Source organism: Marmota monax, unplaced genomic scaffold, assembly GCF_021218885.2.
Source record: "Marmota monax isolate L192 unplaced genomic scaffold, Marmota_monax_Labrador192_F-V1.1 WCK01_AAM20220418_F8-fsc00243, whole genome shotgun sequence".
Classification (NCBI taxonomy): Eukaryota; Metazoa; Chordata; class Mammalia; order Rodentia; family Sciuridae; genus Marmota; species Marmota monax.
This window is the reverse complement of record NW_026694604.1, coordinates 2116022-2136347: the sequence shown is the minus strand read 5'-3', so window position 1 is coordinate 2136347 and position 20326 is coordinate 2116022. Positions and strand designations below refer to the sequence as shown.

At 41.6% G+C, this 20326-nt stretch overlaps 1 protein-coding gene and 1 pseudogene across 3 annotated transcripts in view; one reads left to right on the top strand and one right to left on the bottom strand.

Annotated features, from left to right (window-relative positions):
* Positions 1-468: 468 nt before the first annotated feature.
* Dnah2 (dynein axonemal heavy chain 2) overlaps positions 469-20326 on the top strand; it is a 107175-nt gene continuing 87317 nt past the window's right edge. For 2 of the 3 annotated variants that reach the window (XM_046422121.2, XM_046422120.2), the window contains exons 1-8: positions 469-574; positions 3290-3535; positions 5766-5827; positions 8066-8236; positions 16282-16510; positions 18212-18322; positions 18485-18723; positions 19942-20133. In XM_046422121.2, coding sequence (XP_046278077.1) covers positions 3304-3535; positions 5766-5827; positions 8066-8236; positions 16282-16510; positions 18212-18322; positions 18485-18723; positions 19942-20133 — 1236 coding nt within the window. In that variant the 5' untranslated portion in view covers positions 469-574; positions 3290-3303. Of the gene's footprint in view, positions 586-3289; positions 3536-5765; positions 5828-8065; positions 8237-16281; positions 16511-18211; positions 18323-18484; positions 18724-19941; positions 20134-20326 lie in introns of all 3 variants that reach the window. The other variant, XM_058572053.1, reaches the window with a different exon arrangement.
* Positions 2617-2701, bottom strand: LOC124077714 (small nucleolar RNA SNORA40; annotated as a pseudogene).

Sequence of the window (20326 nt, the reverse complement as noted above, 5' to 3'; positions counted from 1 at the left end):
CCAGTCCGGACTAAGAAGGGGGAACGCGCTGGAGGGCAGGGGTGCTCCAGCCCCGGTTTTTCTCCCGGACCCAGCTGCAGCCACGGCTGCCTGGAAATCCTGGAGCACCTTTTAGATGGCGAAAGAGCCTTGCAGGCGGGACTCCGGGCGCCATCTGCTGGACCCGTTTGGGCTGTAGCCCACACACCTGGGAGAGGGGTTCGGGCACTTGGGTTCCCTAGTCTTTTCAAGGTCCTGAGGGACCACAGCGCATTGTTTCCAGCCACCGTCTTTCCAACTTGGTCCTCACACACGGCCCCCACACCTTCCAGCCCTCCAGATTTAGTTGCTTTCCCCTAGTCCCCCCAGCCCTTTTGCCCTGGGTCCACGCAGGGTAGACCCGCGCGGGGTGCGGCCGCAGAGCAAGGATCCACGGCGCATGAGCAGGAACTGCGGACCCGCCACTCACTCCTCCCTGCCAGGGGTTGCCATGGCGACGCGTACAGGCGCGGGCCTCAGAGGGCCGAGCGGGGCAACTTCTTAGCTGGTGTGGCCCCATCGGTCGGTCTAGGGAGGAGAGGGTCGGCGTCGTGAGGTGTGTGTCAGGTCAGAGGGAAGGAATGCTGGGGAAAAGGGACTTTAGTGAGAGGGTAGGAAGGGACGGTTGTGGGGGAGAAGAGGCAGTTGTGGGAGAGGGAGCAAAGGATAGTTGTTGGGGGAGGGGAGAAGGAGGGGCAGTTGTTGGGGGGGAGGGGAGAGAAATGGGCAGTTGAGGGGAGAGGAAGAAGTAATTGTGGGTGGAGAGGGAGAAGAAGGGATTGATGTGGGAGAAGAAGAACAAGAAGGCGCAATGGTGCCATTGAGGAGGGGACAGTTGTGATAGTTGACCGGGGGAAGCTATTGTGAAGAGAAATTTGCCTCCTGGTAACCAATTTAAGGAGAGGCCATTGAGGTATTTCCCAGTAATAAAGTGAATCCCAAGGCTAGTTTGACAGCGTCTCCTGGGGTCTGAGGTGCAGGTTCTTGGGGTGAGCCCCATAGTGAATGCTCCTGAGGCTTCAGTTTGAGGCAAAGGGCAGTTTGATGCTACCCTGGAGGCTGGTGGAGAAAGCAGCAGTGCCGCAGTTGGTTTTATTGATTTGTTGGCCTAACAGAACATTTTCCTTGGAGCAAAGTACAATTCCTTCAAGTTTGAAATTCATAACCTATGATCAATGTCTGTGGCAGCCTGTAGGGATGAGGCAGGAAAGCCACAGGTGGCTGTCAGGCTATAGTTGAATGAAGAGGAAATGGCCAGCCAGTCCAACATGGCCCTTGGGATCCCCTCCACCCCACAAACTGGGGACTGAACCTGGTACTGCATACATCCTAGGCAAAAGCTCTACTACTGAACTATACCCTTAGCCTTTTTTATTTTGAGACAGTGTCTCACTAAGTTGCTGAGGCTGGCCTTGAACTTGGCATCCTCCTATCTCATTTTCCCAAGTAGCTGGGATTCATGGCTAGCTGCCCTCAGAGTTCTGCCAGAGGTGCTTCTTTCCTGACATCCTACTTTTCTGAGGTACTACCGGGCCTTCCTCATGCCTTCATTTCCTTTTCCCCTTACACAATTTACAATTCATTATTAGATGGCTTTTGTCCTTCCTTCTTCAGTATGTTCTCAGGGCATTTGGAGTTAAATGATCCTGATCTTACTTATCAACATAGAGTCAGCCAACTGTGCCAAGAAATCTTATTAAACACAAAACAGGGTTCCTGCCCCTCAGCAATTAAAAAGCTAAAAAGATGAGTGGCAAATACTACTCTTCTTTGTTTAAGGCTGTTGTAGATTTTAATGTGGATAACAGGAATATTTTTCCATTTAACTGAGGTGGTACATAGGAAAACCATTTAGTTTGCTACATTAACATGTTGACAAAAGGCAGGGTACTTGGGGACAGTCTTCCCTTCTGTGGGTGGTCTTTCGCTCATCCAAGGTTCTATACAGCAGCTTGGTAGATTGTTTTAAATTTTGGTACCAGGGATTGAGTGGCTTAACCACTGAGCCACATCCCCAGCCCTTTTTAATATTTTATTTATAGACAGGGTCTTGCTGTGTTGCTTAATGCCTAGCTAAATTGCTGAGGCTCTCTTTTAATCTGCGATCCTCCTGCCTCAGCCTCCCAAACCACTGGGATTACAGGCATGTGCCAATGCATCCAGCCCTTGATAGATCTTTTCTGGATTATCCTACATTCTCTATGCCCCAGGGCTGACACAGGGATTCCCAAATCCTCATTAATGGGGTGTCTGTTATCTTTTTTTTTTTTTTTGCTACTGGGGATTGAACTCAGAGGCACTCGACCACTGAACCACATCCCCAGCCCTATTTTGTATTTTCTTTAGAGACAGGGTCTCACTGAGTTGCTTAGCACCTTGATTTTGCTGAGGCTGGCTTTGAACTTGCAATCTTCCTGCCTCAGCCTCCTGAGCCACTGGGATTACAGGCATGCACCACCACGTCCCGTGTGTCTGTTATCTTTATTATTTATTTATTTTTGAGATTCTCTCATGATCTGTGCTTTTTGTTAACTTCTTAGTCTTAGAACCAACCTTTTCATTTATCAATATCCCATCATTTTAAGCTGTCTTAGATACAGTATTCCTGTTTATATATATATATATATCAGAATTCATACTGAACAATGAGTTCTGGATTGCAAAAGAGGATTTATTTTTTGCACTTGTCTACTGTTATCTTTCAACTCTAGTTATTACTAATACCTTGAGAGACTAACTTTGATTTTTTTTTTTTTTTTTTTTTTTTGTACTGGGGATTGAATCCAGGAGCACTCTGCCACTGAGCTATATCTCCATATATCCCCAGCCCTTTTTATTTTGAGACAGGGTCTCACTAAGTTGCCTAGGGTGGCCTCAAACTTGGGATCCTCATGCCTCAGCCTCCTGAGTCCCTGGGATTATAGGCATGCTATCACATCCAGCCTGACTTGGACTTTAACCAAATGCTGTAAAGAAAGTAGGGTATCCCAGGAAAAAAAGCCAGGACCCAAGGCTCCTGTGTTATTTATTTACTTTTGCAGTGCTTGAGACTGAACATGCTAAGCTCTACCACCGAGCTATACCCCTAGTCTCCATGGCCCCCATAGAGTCCAGGTCTGTTGTTGAGGAGCGGGGTAGAAGTGTACCCAGAATAGATGATTCTGTTGGGGGATCTCATTCAATTTGTGAATCCAAAAGGGTCTGTGTGTATCAGGGGTCTGGTTTTGGGGTGAGATCTGGTGGTGGACTCTTCATTCCCATGTATCTCTAGGTTTTGCCTGAACCATGTCCAGCAAAGCTGATAAGAAGCGGAGAGTGGGTGGCCGGGGAGGCACCCTCGGAGGCGCCCGAGGAGGCACCCGAGGAGGTGCCCGAGGAGGCGCCAGAGGAGGCCCCCGGGGAGGCCGGGCAAGTCGAGTTTCTCTGGACGCTCTGGCTGCACGGGATGCAGAGAATGACCAGGCCACCACTCGACCAGAATCTGAACCTGAGCCTGTGCCACTCAAGGAGGAGCATGGTAGGTACTTGATAAGGAAGGGGATTCTTAGATATGGAGGGTAGGGGAAAATTGGAGGGGCTTGAAGGTAGAATGTTTGTATTTCCTGAGTGTCTTAGGGCTGGGGAGCAGGTACTCTCACTTCTGTGTCTCTCCTCACTCTTGTCCGGGCATGAGGACTTAGCAGAACCTCAGGCCTTCTGCGGGGACCCTTTTCTGTGCTTCTTCTTCCTGCTCAGCCTTATTCTTTCTGTCTTGAAATTTCCCACCAATGCACCAGGAGTCCATCAGCCAATCCTTTCTCTAGCCTTTTTCTCCTTATTTCAACTGTTCCTGGTTGTTCCCACTTCACTGCAGAGGGTTTGATCTCTTCCTTTTTCCCATTTTCACCCTGGGTGGCAAAACAAATAATGTTTTTCTCCCATTAAGCCCATCACCATGGAGACTCAGCCTGCTTTGCCACCCTTTGAATCCTAATCCAGCTGATGCTTTCTACCATCTGTTGAAGGCTTCTGTATCTCCGCCCTCATTTTGGCAGGGACTTGGTAGACTGTGGAGGTTCAGGTTCAGGGCGACAGGAAAAGAAATCTAGATGGAGGGAGCAAAGAGTTTAAAGAGGCTGCCTCTGTGGCTTTGATCCAGGAACCAGCAGGTTTGGAAGGCTTTTGGTAGCCGTTACTGTCACTGGGCTTTTGCTTAGAGCACTGGCCAGCATAGATAGGACTGAGCTAAGTATAGACTGGGGCTTCTTGACACTGCTAATAACCTAAAAAGATGGAGAAAAATAGTATCTTTGCTGCCTCACTGTTTTTTTTTTTTTTTGTTTTGATTTGTTTTTGCAGTGCTAGGGATCAGACCCAGGGCCTTGTGCTGCTAGGCAGGTGTTCTACCACTGAGCTACATTCCCAGTTAGAATACCCTTTTAATATTAGTGGCTAAGAGAATAAGGGTGGATGTGAGAGAAAGGTCCAGAGACATAGGGACCTGACCTAGGCTCCAGGACCTTAGAAATGTGTAGCATTTTTTTTCTTCTGAGTTCTTAAGTGCTTATCTGAAAGCAGTTTAAAATGAGTCTGACTTCTAGAAGCTGGGTACCCATAGCAGACGGAGGTAGGAGAGAAGTTAAGGAGTTTCGATTGTGTTTGGAGGATCTGCTGGGGAGCAAAGGGAAGGGAGGAGCTTCCAAAGAAACTCATTGGCCTCCAGACACCAAGGATCTCTCTCACCATAGCCCTAAGCTTCCTTATTGTTTGATATGGAGCCTTCCAGCTGCCCAGCAACCCGGGTAGAGGTTCAGAGAGGACTTGGGCCTCCCAGGCAGCTCTGAAACCAAGATTAATCCCTTTAATGGGACTGAGGCCTATTTACTGGAGAAAGAGGGGGCCTAAAATATTTCTTGGTGGAAGATTGTGGGTTCAAGAGTAGAGAGCCTTTTTTTTGTTTTGTTTTGTTTTTCAGAGCTGGGGATGAAAGAAGGCTTCTCATACATGTTAGGCAAGCACTGCACCACTGAGCTATACCAACAACCCCTGGTCAGCTTTCTAAATTAAATTCAGAGATAATTCACTTACTATAACATTCAACTTTTGAAAGTGTACAAATTGCTGGGTTTTGGTGTATTCACAAAGCTGTGCCACCATCACTACTATCTAATTTTAGAACATTTTCTCCCCTTTAGAAGAAAGCCACCTTTACAAATTGGCAGTAGATGACTTCTACGTCTTTACTTCTTAGTTGCGTCAGAACCTTGCTTTTGATTTTTTATTCATTAAATTAATTAGCTGGACAAGAGCTGTACCACTTAGCTACACCCCCTGTCCAGAATCTTGTTTTTAGTAGCTGTCTTCCAGATCCTGGGAACCACTAACCTATTTTTTATCTTTATGGATTTATCTATACTGGATATTTCATATGCAGGAACTCATATAATAATGTGGTCTACGTGACGTGACTGACTTTCACTTGGCATCATGTTTTCAAGGTTTGTCTGTGTTGTAGCATGAATCACATTCCTTTTTATGGTGTATTATATTTCACTGTTATGACAAGATGACTTTCGTTTATCTGTTCATAGTGTTAATGGATATTTGGGTTGTTTTTACCTTTTGCCTATTGAGATACCAACATCTTATATGAGCTCTGCTTTCAGGTCTCTTGGGTACAAACCTAGAAGTAAAATTGCTGGGTGATATGGTGACCATGTTTAACTTTCTGGGCAAAGTCTTCATTTCTCTATCTTTATTCTTCCTAGAGCCAATTTTGGAGGAACCTGAAGGAAAGGAACAACAATTGGAGGAATCTGAGATGGATGTGGTAGGCTTGGGTCTTCCCTGAGGCTAATATTTCTCCCCCAAGATGGGTAAATCAAAGGATCAGTGGTGGAAATATGTATGAGGAATTCTCAATAATGTCACTTCTCCCTACTTAATCTTTGCTGGTAGCTGACTCATCACAGATCCAGTCCATGAGTAAAGGACAAAATGGTCTAAGATCCTTTCAGAAGAGGGCCTTCAGTGAGGAACTGCTCTCCTTTCTCTGCCCACCCTTGATGGGTTTTATGGGTGGACATGGGAACAACTTGAACAAGCTGAATAATATTGTCCTATTTAGACACTAGTTTCTAAGACTTCTTTCTTCCTTTCATTCAGTTCTTTTCTTTGAAGAATTTTCAGAAGCTGACTCAATCACCTTGAGAAATTGGCACTAACTGCCCTCTACATCTTTATTTACATGTTGCAGCAGAGCTGAGGCATATCCATATTGTTGTGGGTGAGAAGAATAGGGTGGTGACTTGGACATTTTTTTAAAAGGAGAGAGAAACATAATAATCTCCCGTTTTTAAAAATTGGAAGAGACAGAAAATACAAAGAAAGGGAAAATAAAATAGCATTGCTGCCCAAACACATTCAAGATTAAGATCTTGACGTATGTCTTTTTTTTTCTGAGTATAAATTTGCATTTTTTGTGTAATCCTAACTGTACCACACATTACGACTTTTGTGTTCAGATTTTTCATGAAATATTTTATCATTCTTCATGATTTTATGTAGCTTTTGTAAGCACCATTTTTAATGGCTGTATACTGTTCTCTTAGGTGCATGAACCTTAGGCCATTATTCTAGTATGTCTTGCCATTTCTAATATTTTTCTTTGATGATAATACTGTGGTAGATATTGTACATAAAACTAATACTTTTGAAATACTTAATATTTCCTTAAGACAGAGTCTTATATGTGGCGTTACCAAATCAAAGAGTAATTTGATTGCTCTTTTAATTTTTTTTTTTTTTTTTTTGGTACCAGGGATTGAACATAGGGGCACTTAGACCACTGAGCCACATCCCCAGTCCTTTTTATTTTTTATGTTGAGGCAGGGTCTTGCTAAATTGCTTAGGGCCCCGCTGAGGCTGGTCTTGAACTTGTGATCCTTCTGCCTCAGCCTCCTGAGTTGCTGAATTATAGGCATGTACCACTGTACCTAGCATTTGCAATGTTTTTGCTATCTAAAACCAAATTGTTTTCCAAATTGATTGTATTTTTTGCTCTCACATTAGCAACAAACCCTTTCAAATCCAGGGGTTATCAAGTTAGCAAGGATTTTATTAAAAATATAGGCATTAAATGATGTCTTTATTGTTTTTATTTGTATTCTTTGACTTTAAGTGAAACAAAACAATTTTTCACATTTGCATTTCCTCTATTTTTTTACATGACACATCTCTTCATGCCCTTTGGTCCATTTATTTATTGGGGTCTTGGTGTTTTTCTTATTGGTTCATCCATATTGTATGTAGGAAAGGTCTTAGATCACTGCCAATTAAATTGTCTTGACTTGGAAACTTCCTTCTCATCTTTTAAGATCACTGGGGGAAGAAGGACAGGGTGACTTCTCAAGTTCACTGAATTATATCTTTGTCTCTTCCAGTTTCCTTCATTTATTTAGTAGAGTTCTATGGATTAATTTTTTTCTAGCCACCAGTTTTACAATTTATTTTCTATCTTACCAGTATGTTCTTTGGTGCTTTTCAGAACCCCCACCCATTACTTCTTCCTTAATGCTTTGTTGATTGGCTTTTACCTGGTATCATACTTATTTTAGCATCTGTGTATGAGGGGGGTGCTGCTTTAAGAAGAAATTGCTCTGGTACTCTTATCCCTTTTCTGGTTCATCATCTCCTGCTCCTAATTGCTTGATCTAGGCTAACATCCTACATGTTCCCATAATTCCCTTTTACCTTTGAGATTGAGGGTTGCTTGAGAAAGTATTTTTTGCAATTACAGGCATAAATGAAATATCTTGGGAAGATAATAGCCCATCGTTTTCCTCTATGACACATTCTGTTTTCACTCTCAGAGGCAGGAGGATCTATTGTCTCATTTTTTCAAAAGCCTGAAACCTATCATTCAGTCGTCCTCAGTTTTCACTTCTGAATTCTGAGCCTGTCTGGCTTTTCCTCTCATGTCCCATGTCTTAGTGTCTAATTGTGGAGGGGAGAATGGCTCATTCTAATAGCTTACTGATCTGCCTCTCTGTCTGCTCTCCTTTGGTAGAAGCCCCTCTTCCTCTCCCGAGCTGCAATGACAGGACTGGCAAATGCAGACTGGACAGAGGAACATGATGCCATTCTGGAACATTTTGCCCGGGAACCCACGGAATCTATCCTTACCATCTTCGTTGATCCCTATTTTGGGCTGAAGTTGGAACTGGGCATGCCCGTACAGGTGGGTATTCCACTTTCCCACACCAGGGGTGGTCTTCTAGGATGCTGAGGGTTCCTCATAGCTCCAGCATCCTTGAATCTTGTTATCTTCTGTGCCAAGGCCCATGGAGTCCCATTGTATATTGTTGCCCTACCTGGAAGCAGGGGTACAGGGAAGGATGAGACACCACTTTGCTTTTAATATAACATGGGCTAGTGGGGAAGACAGATATATAAATATTTACTATATCTGTATGGGTGTGTGTGTGTGTGTGTGTGTGTATTTTTTACTTTTTGGTGGTAGTGCTGTGGATGGAACTCAGTGCCTCATGCATGCTAAGCATGTGCTCTACCACTGAGCTATACCCTATGATGTATTTTGATGCATGGGCACAATGTTATAGGAGATTCCAGGAAGCAACTAATAGAGCCAGTAGAATTCTGGGAAAACTTGATGGTGATATTTGAGCTGGGCATGAAGGTGGTAAGTAGGATTTCATCAAGACCAGGTGAAGACTGTTTAGTAAAGAACACTTAATGTGGGCTGGGGTTGAGGCTCAGTGGTGGAGTGCTTGCCTGGCATGTGTGAGGCACTGGGTTCAATCTTCAGCACCACATAAAAATAAATGAATAAAATAAAAGTATTGTGTCCATCTACAACTAAAAAAAAATTAAAAAACAAAACATATAATGTGTCAGGTATGGTAGCTCATGCCTGTAATCCCAGTGACTCAAAAGGCTGAGGCAGGAGGATCTCAAGATGGAGGCCAGCCTCAGCAATTTAGTGAGACCCTGAGCAACTGAGTGAGACCCTGTCTCAAAATCAAAACCAGAAAGGATTTGGGAATGTAACTCAGTGGTAAAGGGCCCATGAGTTCAATCCCTAGTACCAGAAAACAAAAACAAATGAACCAAAAAAACCTCCCCCAAATATATTTAATTTACACAGAAGAGTATGATACTGAGAAAGTGGATTGGGGTCAGCTTATTTAGGGCCTTATATGTTATATTAAACAAATTGGCCTGTGTTCCAGAGAGAGTTATTGAAAGTCTTTTTTGGTTTAGATAACTATTTCAACAATATGGAGGATATGTTACAGAAGGGTAGACCTAGGGTAGGGAGTAAAAGAAAGATACACAGTAAGATGTTAATGGTAGAATCTGTGTCACTATTGTAAGATTCTTTTAACTTTTCTGTACGTTTGAAAAAATTTGAAATAAAATATTAGGGGAAAAAGAGGTTGTTGCTTTGCTTTTATTGGCAACACATACACAAAACTTGAAATGATAATGAAGTTTTAGCATGACTCTGCCATGATGACACAATTTTGAAGCATTCCATATTAAACAAAGATAAACAGGCCATGGGTTTTCTTGTGTTGGCAATGATCATCCACAAAACATAATGAAAAAATGATTTCACACACAAAACCCACAAAAATTTGGAAAACTGTTTCTATTTGAATGTAAATATTTAATATAAAGTGAGATTTATGCAAAAGGAAATAACTTTGTAACAGGCCATAAAAGAAGACTTGAATAAATGGTGAGCGATATCTTGTTTCTAAGTGGGAATCTTAATAGCATAAAGATACTTTGCTAGGCATAGTGATGCACACCTGTAGTCCCAGACACTCCAGGAGGCTGAGGCAGGAGGATCCCAAGTTCAAGGCCAGCCTTGCAACTTAGCAAGACCTTGCCTCAAAATAAAAAAAAAATAAAAAAGGGCAGGGAATATAGCTCAGTGGTAGAGCACCCTTGGTTTAATTTCCAGTACCACAATAAAAAAAAAAAACTGTAAAAGATATTTAATCTAGGCCTGGGGTTGTAGCTCAGTGGTAGAGCACTTGCCTAGCACGTGTGAGGCATTAGGTTCAATCTTCAGCACCACATATAAATAAGTAAAATAAAGGTATTGTGTACATCTACAACTAAAAAATATTTTAAAAGAGATATTTAATGTAGAAATTTACCTTTTTATGTTTGTTTTTGAGATAGGGTTTTGCTATGTTGCCTAGGTTGCTCTTGAACTTGTGGCCCAAATGATCCTTCCACTTTAGCCTTCTGAGTAGCTGGAACTATAGGAGCATGGCACCATGCCTGATAAAAATGTATCATTTTAATGCAGCTCCAGTCATAGTGCCAAAATGTCACAGTCCTAGATTTCTGTGTAAAGGATTTTTTTTTTCTTTTCAGTACCAGGGATTGAACCCAGAGGTGCTTAACCACAGATTTACATCCCCAGCCCTTTTGATTTTTTATTTAGAGACAGGATCTTGCTAAGTTGCTCAGGGCCTTGCTAAGTTGCTGAAACTGGCTTTGAATTTGCAATCCTCCTGCCTCAGCCTCCTGAACTCCTGGGATTACAGGCATGCATTATTGTGCCTGGCAAGGATTTTAAATAAGTCCAGGAAAATAGCAAAGATGTTGAAGAAGGAAAATAATGGAGGAGACATATGAATATAAAATCCTTTTTATTAAGCTACAGTAATTAAAACAGTTATACTAAGTCGGAATATGTTATAGCAACAGTACAGAAATGTAGAAAGTGCAAAAATAGATGTTATTGGTAACAGTACAGAAGCATAGGAAATACAGAAAATAGAAGTAGAGAAACAGATATGTAAGCATTTTCTACAAAAAATATGGCATTTTAAAATCTGTGGCAAAGAATGGATTAGTCAATGAACAGAATTTGGAAACATGCAAGATGAAGTGTTCCAATTAAAAAAGAATCTATTTAGCTTGCTGAAATACATTCTAAATAGATTATCAGTTTAATTGTATTCTCCTGGTCAGTTGAAACTTCCTTAAAAAACTATTACTTTTGAGGGTTGAGGTTGTGGCTCAAGTGGTAGACTGCTCACCTAGAATGAGTGAGGCACTGGGTTTGATCCTCAGCACCACATAAAAATAAATAAAATAAAGGTATGTGTCCAGCTACAACTGAAAAATAAATATTTTATAAATAAAGATGTTGTGTCCACCTACAACACACACACACACACACACACACACACACACACATATATATATATATATATACAAATATATATATATAAAACAATAACAAAAAAAATTAGCCTTGAGCTGGGCATGGTGGTACATGCCTATAATCCTAGCAGCTTGGGAGGCTGAAACAGGAGGTTTGTGAGTTCAAAGCTAGTCTCAGCAAAAGCTAGGCACTAAGCAACTTAGTGAGACCCTATCTCTAAATAAAATGCAAAATAGGGCTGGGGATGTGGCTCAGTGGTCAAGTGCCCCTGAGTTCATCCCTGGTAACCCCCCCACCAAAAAAAACAAAACAAAACACTATTACCCTTGAAGAGACATGGGCACAGCTCAGTGGTAGAGCTGCTTTTCAAGCATGCCCAAGGCTCTGGGTTCAATCCTCAGCCCTGCAAAAAACAAAACAAAAAATTATTACCCCGGGCTGAGATGTAGTTCAGCCATAGACTCCTCTAGCATGGAAGAAGCCCTAGATTCCATACCCAGCACTGTGAAAGAACTACAACAAAAATAGACAATAAATAAATAAAAATAAAAGGTTTATCAATGGCAACCTTTAGCACTGAGTCCAGGCACCCACCCTGCCCATAAGAAGGGCACCCACCCCCCCAGCTGAATGGAGGGAACCTTGGATCATTTACAGATTCTCGAAAGAGAGAGCAAGCCTCAAGCCTCAGCGTTTTAACAAAGATTAGATGCTGCCTTAAATTAGCCTTGACCACCTGCTCATTCCCTCAATCAGGTCTCGTAGGCTAGAGAAAAGTGAATACAATATAAAATACCCAATCCTTTCACTTTATCTTCAAGAGGCAAAATAAACTGGTCCTTCACAGTGGGACATCTAGAAGTCGCCCACAGTATGTTACAGCCAAAAGAATGAATTCATAGAGCTGCCCGAGCATGAGCAAAGTGAGGAGAAATTGCATGGCAACGGCAGGCATATTATATCAAGAGCAAAAAAAAAAAAAAAAAAGGAACAAAGCATGCAAAGAAGGAAGACATAACTGAAAGAACAGAAGGAAATTTCTCACAACAGCATTATGCTATAGTGTAACCTAATACGAACATACATTCAATTTTTTTTAAAATGAGAGATGAAATGATAAAAGGTGAGAATGAGATAAAAGGGAGACTATAGATTTTAGAAAACAAATAAAGCTGCATGTTACAAATATGGTAGATTTGAAATGGCAAGGAACTGAAGAAATGATGCTGAAAAACTTGTCACAGACTAGAGGAGAGACTTGAGGTAATCACAGGGCATGCAGGAGAGAAGGCCAAAGTCATTAACATAATTAGAGAGGAAGACCAGCATAGATGATCTAGGGGAGTATAGAGAGCCAGCAAATGACACTGAATGTACATTTAAAGATAAAATACAAAGAATTTCTCCCAAATACAAAAGAACCAAAAGGGCACACTATATTCCACAAAATTTGTTACTCAAGGTTTAATGTCAACACACATCTTAGTTACAATACTAAAATTCAAGGATGCTAATTCTTTGGGAACATCATCTATGGGCTATTCTTGCCAAGAATATTTAACTTGAGGGCTGGGGTGTGGCTCAGCAGTAGAGCGCTCACCTAGCAAGTGTGAGGCCCTGGGGTCCATCATCAGCCCCACATAAAAATAAATAAAATAAAGGTATTGTGTCCAACTACAACTAAAAATTAAATATTTTAAAAAAGAATATTTAACTTGAATGAAATAATGAGGAAGAAATCAGATGAATCCAAATTAAAGGATATTTTGGAAAGCCACTGGCTTGGAATCTTAGAAATATCAATCCTGTGAAAGAACGAAAGGGCTAGGGAATTGTTTGAAATGAAAGGAGACTAAGGGGATAGGACCATTTGTGATACTGGATTGGATTGTGGATGGGGGAAAAAACAGCTATAAATGATATTTGGACCATTGGGAAAAGTTGAATATGGACTGTATTCAGATAAGCTTAAAATTTCTTTTGTTTAAGATAGTGAATTTTATCTTACGCAGATGCTAAAATAAATTTTGTTTTTTTAGATACACATGACAGTAGAGTGTATTTTGACATATTACTCACACATAAAGTATGACTTATTCTAATTAGGATCTCATTCTTGTGGTGGGAGATGATGTGGACAAGCTTAAATTTTCAGAGTGTGATCATTACAGTCGGAGATTATCCTTGCTTTTATGAGACACATGCTGGAGTGTTAAAGGGTATGGTATTGTGAAGTCTGCAGCTCTCTAATGGCTCAGCTATTGAGAGAGGGAAGAAAATACAGCAAAGGATTAACAGTGATTCTAGGTGAAGGGTATGTACTTTCCTTGCAACTTTTCTATGAATTGATTTTTTTTTTCAGAATGAAAAATTGGGAAATAGAACTGGAGATGTAGTTAGTGGTAGAGTACATGCTTAGTGTGCCCTGGGTTTGATCTCCAGCACCACGTTAAAAAAAAAGGAAAACTTGATAGGCCTCTCCTCCAAAACACCCCAAATTATCTACCCAGGGAAAAATATCAGGCTGATCTCTGAACCCAGACCATTCCTACAGATTTTTCCGGGAAAGTTAGTGTGATAAGGATATTATTCCCAGCCAAGATGCTTAAGGATAAAATAAACAAATAGGCAGTCATTTTCAATTCTGAAAGACTCCTATTTTAAAAAACCAAAAGAAAAAACAATATCAGCTGAGGGATGGGAGTAGCTCAGTGGTAGAGTGCTTGCTTAGCAAATGTGAGGCCTTGAGCTCCATCCCTGCAAAAAGACAAACAAATCAACTGAAATCCAGTTAAGTTTGGTTCAAGATATGAATCAAATAAAGGACTCAGGAATAGAGAATTAATGAACATTTAATTCATTTAAATAAAGAACTCATATTAAATAACCTTAGGAACTTATAACTATGTTATAGAAGGTGAAGGTTATAAACCTGGACAATGTAAAAGTGATACTATAACAAAAATGGGCAAGTATTAGTAAAGTGAGAGGGAGTGTGAGGATGTTACCTCTGGCCTTTGTCTTTCAAAGGGTGAGACAATAGAATTTAAAATTGTAATGGTTGCAGTGGCCAAATGCCTGTAATCCCAGCAACTTGCTGGAGGATCACAAGTTTGAGGCCAGCTTCAGCAACTTTGTGAGACCCTGTCTCAAAATAAAAAAAATTAAAAGGGCTGAAGGTTGGGGCTGGGACTGTAGCTCAGTGGTAGCCCGTGTAAGGCCCTGACTGGGTTCAATCTTCAGCATCATATTAAAGAAAGAAAGAAAGGAAGGAAGGAAGGAAGGAAGAGAGGGAGGGAGGGAGGGAGGAAGGAAGGAAAGAAGGAAGGAAGGAAGGAAGGAAGGAAGGAAGGAAGGAAGGAAGGAAAGGTATTGTGTTTATCTCAACTAAAAATATATAAATTAAAAAAACTTGGGCTGGGATTGTGGCTCAGCGGTAGAGCACTTGCCTAGTACAGGCGGGACCTGGGTTCGATCCTCAGCACCACGTAAAAATAGGCATTGTGTTGTGTCTATCTACACCTAAAAAATAAGTATTAAAAAAAAACTTTAAAAAAAAAGGGCTGTGGGTGTAGCTCAGTGGTAAAGCCCTTCTGGGTTCAATCCCCAGCACACACACAAAAATTGAATGGCACTGAGAAAAGTCAATGCTTTAATAATCTTTGTTTGTCACAAACTTTTGGTGTTTGGGGAAGAACTACCTCTTAGGGATGAAGAAATATTTATTTGAAGCCTCAGCAATGCCTTATATCTACTTCAATTTCTTTTTTTTCCTATTAAATTGTATTATAATTAAATGGCAATACTTTTAACTAAAATAGCACAATCCTATTTTAAATCAACTCTCTTTTTTTAATTTTTAATATTTTTTTTTTAGTTTTCGGCGGACACAACATCTTTGTTTGTATGTGGTGCTGAGGATCGAACTTGGGCCGCATGCATGCCAGGCGAGCGGGCTACCGCTTGAGCCACATCCCCAGCCCCTTAAATCAACTTTCAATTAAATTTTCTACTTGTCTATGTCTGTAGGAAAATGTCTGAAAAATATTTTCCCTAAAGCTAACAATATTTAATTTCTGGGCAGTGGAATTTTAGATATTTTTACTTTTATATTTGGGGAGAGAGAGAGAGAGAGAGAGAGAGAGAGAGAGAGTGCGAGTGTGTGTGTGTGTGTGTGTGTGTGTGTTTTGCAGTGCGGGGGACTGAACCCAGCATGTGCGTGCTAGGCAAATGTTCCACCACTGAGCTGCACCCCCAGCTCTTCTGTGTCATTCCATAATTAACATATATCGTATTAACAAAAATAATAATCGTTAAGATTTAAACAAAAGAATATAAAATGCCAGGAATTAGTTCTGAGTAGTGGGCGGATGGATAATTATTAATTTCTTCTTTGTGTTTCATTTTCAGTTTTTAAAATTAAAAAAATTATAAAGAGTAGTTACAAAAGCACTAAAAACCAAACCAGTGAATCCGACCTTAGGATAGGAATGGCCTATGCAGGTAGCCATCAGATCTTTAAATTTGAAATGTTTTAGATATAATTAATGAAAGTTATCTATTTCTGAACATAAGCAGCAGCAAAAACTCATGATAGGCAAAATCAAAGAACAAATGAAAAAATTGGGGGGAAAAACATATACAACCCAAATGGGAAATCCTAGACAATTATTTCTTACTTCTAGTTTCTTATTTCTGCTTTTCCACTGGTCCAAGTGCTTCATTCATTCTATACTGTCCCTCGGTCTATCCACCCAACAAACATCTATTGAGCATAAACTATGTGCCAGGCACTGTGCTAGGTTCTGGAGTCAAGTGGGGCAAAATGCAGAGTCCCTACCTTTAAGGCTCACTCTGCATTTCCTCTCCGTATTAATGGGTACTGAATCGATTACGTCCCTGAGAAGAACAGAAAACACCTTATACACATTTAGAGAAGGATCAGAGTATACTAGGGGTCAGTGACAAAGAACTCAGCCAGGCTTTCACAGTGGGAGCCTTAGATTTCTCTTGAATCATGGTGGGCATCATGGTGGGGCCTGGAGACTGAACTCTGATCTCCTTTCATGCAGACCCAGAATCAGATTGTCTACTTCATTCGCCAAGCACCTGTCCCCATCACTTCGGAGAACTTCGATGCTACTGTGCAGTTTGGGACAGTGCGGGGCTCCTACATCCCAGCCCTGCTTCGGCTGCTCACTGGTGTCTTTGCCCCTCAGATCTTTACAAATGTAACCTGGCCTGAGAGCATTCGAAATCATTTTGCTTCACATCTGCACAGGTTTTTGGCCTGTCTGACGGGTGAGTGCTTGATTTCTCCTTGGTAGGGCTCCTGAGGCAGGTGGATCCTGGTCAGTTTGTGTTTGTTGAGTGAGCGGAAAAGGGTGCAGAATCAGTGTTCTTCTTCTTCCTCCTCCTTCTGTTTTGGTGAAGCTGGGGATTGAACTAAGGGCCTCACATGATCTCTCTCTACCATTGAGCTACACTGCTAGCTGTAACTAACATTCAAATCAACATCTAAAATGATCTGCTCTTTAAGGTTCTGCGGTCTGAACCCAGGGTGTCCTGCATACTAGGCAAGTGCTTTACCACTGAGCTATATCCCCAACCCTTAAAAGAATCTTCGAAAGGAAATCTCACTGTGTATACCCACTCATGTGCACTTCACACACACACACACACACACACACACACACAAGCATTTTGCCTAAGTGTCCTAAATCAAAACTATGAATCTGCTGACTTAAAGAGCAAGGGAAGCTGGGTGCAGTGGCACATGCCTGTAATCCCAGCAGCTTGGGAGGCTGAGACAGGAAGATCAGGAATTCAAAGCCAACCTCAGCAATTTAGTGAGGCCCTAAGCAACTCAGTGAGACACTGTCTCTAAATAAAATACAAAAAAAGGGCTGGGGATGTGGTTCAGTGGTTAAGTGCCCCTGAGTTCAATCTAGGGTACCAAAAAAAAAAATAGCAAGAGACATCTTGCGTATTACTGATTAATGAAGAAAAGTCTCTAATAAATAAATTTTATTGGGGCTGGGGATGTGGCTCAAGTGGTAGGGCGCTCGCCTGGCATACGTGCGGCCCGGGTTCAATCCTCAGCACCACATACAAACAAAGATGTTGTGTCTGCCGAGAACTGAAAAAAAATATATTAAAAAATTCTCTCTCTCTCTTAAAAAAAAAAAACAAAAAACTTTCAGCCTCCTTATAAATAAATAAATAAATAAATAAATAAATAAATTTTATCATAATGGAAAAAAAAAATCTGCCTTCTAATCCAGACAAATTTTGGTACTGTAGAACTGGTTGGCCACACATGTTGGAACTTAGAATTGAAAATTTCTTAGAATACAGTTGGGGTAACGAGAAATGTAGGGTGGTGTGGGATCAGAGGGAGGTTTGCCTGCATCATGGTAGATTCTGGAGGGCCATACAGATCTTTGGAATTATTTTATGGCAATTTCTTGTTATACCTCCATGAGGTTTTTTCTCTTGCATTCTGTTCTTTCCCTTTTCGATATCAAAAAAGCATGAATCATAATTTCCCCTGCCTGCAGTATTCAAATGCATATGTAGTTTGTCCCTTAGTATCTGTGGAGACTGGTTCCAGGACACCCTCAGATACTCCAATTCATGGATGTTCAAATCCCTTATGTAAAATGGTGTAGTATTTGCATATAACCTACACACGTTCTCTTGCTTACTTTAAATCATCTCTAGATTACTTATAATACCTAAATAAAATGTAAATGCTATGTAAATATGTTTTCTACTGTACTTCTTAGGGAATAATGATAAAAAAAGAAAGTCTGCACATGTTTAGTACAGATGCAGTTTTAAAAAATATTTTCCATCCATGGTTGGTTGAGTCTGCAGATGTGAAACAGCTGTACCTCTCAACCCTCCCACCCCACCCCACCCCCGACCAATCATCAATCATGATTGATGCTTGGGCAGCAAAAACTCACGTTCTTTAAACTCCCACGGTCCTTTCCTTAGACACTCGGTACAAACTGGAGGGGCACACTGTCCTCTACATCCCCACGGAGGCCATGACCATGCAGCCGGAGGTGGTAGTGAAGGACAAAGAGCTGGTGCAGCGGCTGGAGAGTGAGTGGCCAGCATTTCCAGTGTCCAGTGGGGATTGCAGAGGAGAGAAGAGGCAGCCCCGATGCTAATCAAGGAGCTGGGTTAGGTGGGCAGGGTGGTAAGGGAAGGGCACAATTGAGCAAAGGCACAAAGAAACACAAGTGGTTTGGTTCTCACCTGCAGCCTCCATGATCCACTGGACCCGGCAGATAAAGGAGGTGCTCAGCTCCCAGGAGACCGTGGAGACAGGCGAAAACTCAGGACCTTTGGAAGAGATTGAGTTCTGGCGCAACCGATGCATGGACTTATCTGGTATCAGCAAACAGCTGGTGAAGCCAGGAGTCAAACACATTGAGTCCATCCTGCGCCTTGCCAAGTCATCCTACCTGACACCCTTTATCAAACTGGCCCAGCAGATCCAGGTTTGTGAGTGGATCAGTAGATGGGAGCTTAAAGCAAAAAGTGGGCAATGGTTGGAGTGGCAAGAGGGACTAAGATCCGGGAGCACACGTAATCATCAACACATACTGACCAGTCTACAGTTTGGACTCATACTTGTGGGAGAAGATAAGAATAGTTGAACAGGGTCCCCAAAGAACTCATAGTTTAGGAAGGGAGACATCTACATGTTGATTACCCTCTGTGAATCTAATCCCTACAATCCAGCTGAGAAAATAGGACTTACAAAAATAGAATTAGTAAAATTACACCTGTATTGTTCAGTCAAGAGAACTTAAAAATAGATACTTCAAAAATAAATTTGAAGCTGGGTGTGGTGGTGCTCACCTGTAATCCCAGTGACTGGGGAGGCTGAGGCAGAGGATTATAAGCTTGAAGCCAGCTTCAGCAATTTAGCGAGATTCTGTCTCAAGTTTTTTAAAGGGATGGGGATGTAGCTCAGTGGTAGAGAACCCCTGGGTTCAATCCCCAGTACTGTAAAAAAAAAAAAAGATACAAAAACCTGATTAAAAACCTGATTATGTTAGTGTAGGGTCATGCAAGAAATGGTCAGTATGATATAGATATCAAAGACCTCTCTTTCCAGGTGAAAATTTCAACTAGGTATTAAGAGAATTGAGCCATAACTAACCAGAGAAATCTAAAGCCTTGGTTGAAAACAAGGCAGCTAAGGGAAACAGGCGATGGGATGGGAGTGATGTCTGATAGTTGATCAACAGCTATGGAATATCTACTTGGTATGGAGTTCTGAATTCAACTGGAGAACAAAGAGGAGTAGACAGCAGACCTGAACTTGAGGAATTCCCATTCTGAAACATTTTCACAAAAGTTGTAAATGAATAAAAGTTGATATGTGCAAACTCTGTTCCCGAGGGGTGCCAAGACCTGAAATGATGGCTCCTGGGTACAGTTCACTGGGAGGGCTTCCTGGTAGAGGTGAGTCAAGAACGTGTTTAAGATGGATATGAAGGGACTGGGGTTGTGGCTCAGTGGTGGAGCGCTTGCTTGACATGTGTGAGTCACTGGATTAGATCCTCAACACCACATAAAAACTAACTAAATAAAATAAAGGTATGTGTCCATCTACAAGTTTTTTTTTTTTAAAGATGGATATGAAGTGCATGCTCTAAATTTGCTCTTTCCAGTGGATATATGCCCTCCTGGGTTCTCTTTACTACCAGGATGGCTCTCGCCAAGCACAGTCGAACCTGACCTTCTTGTCAATCCTGAAGGAACCTTATCAGGAATTGGCTTTCATGCGGCCTAAGGACATATCTAATAAGCTCCCTAATCTCATCAGTCTCATCCGCATCATCTGGGTCAACTCTCCCCACTACAACACTCGGGAGAGACTGACTTCTCTCTTCCGAAAGGTGTGTATATGCAGAGGGCCTTTGGGAGGGGATTAGGAGGATGGCTGAAATGATAGGGCTCAGACTTTCAGAAGAAGGTGGAATTCCCTGGCAGAAGACTTGCTGGTGGCAAGGTGGTAAGAATTGTCCTTATCTTTGACAGACACGCAAGTCTTCTACCTGCATTTTGGCTTTAGTGATGCTCAGAGCTGGG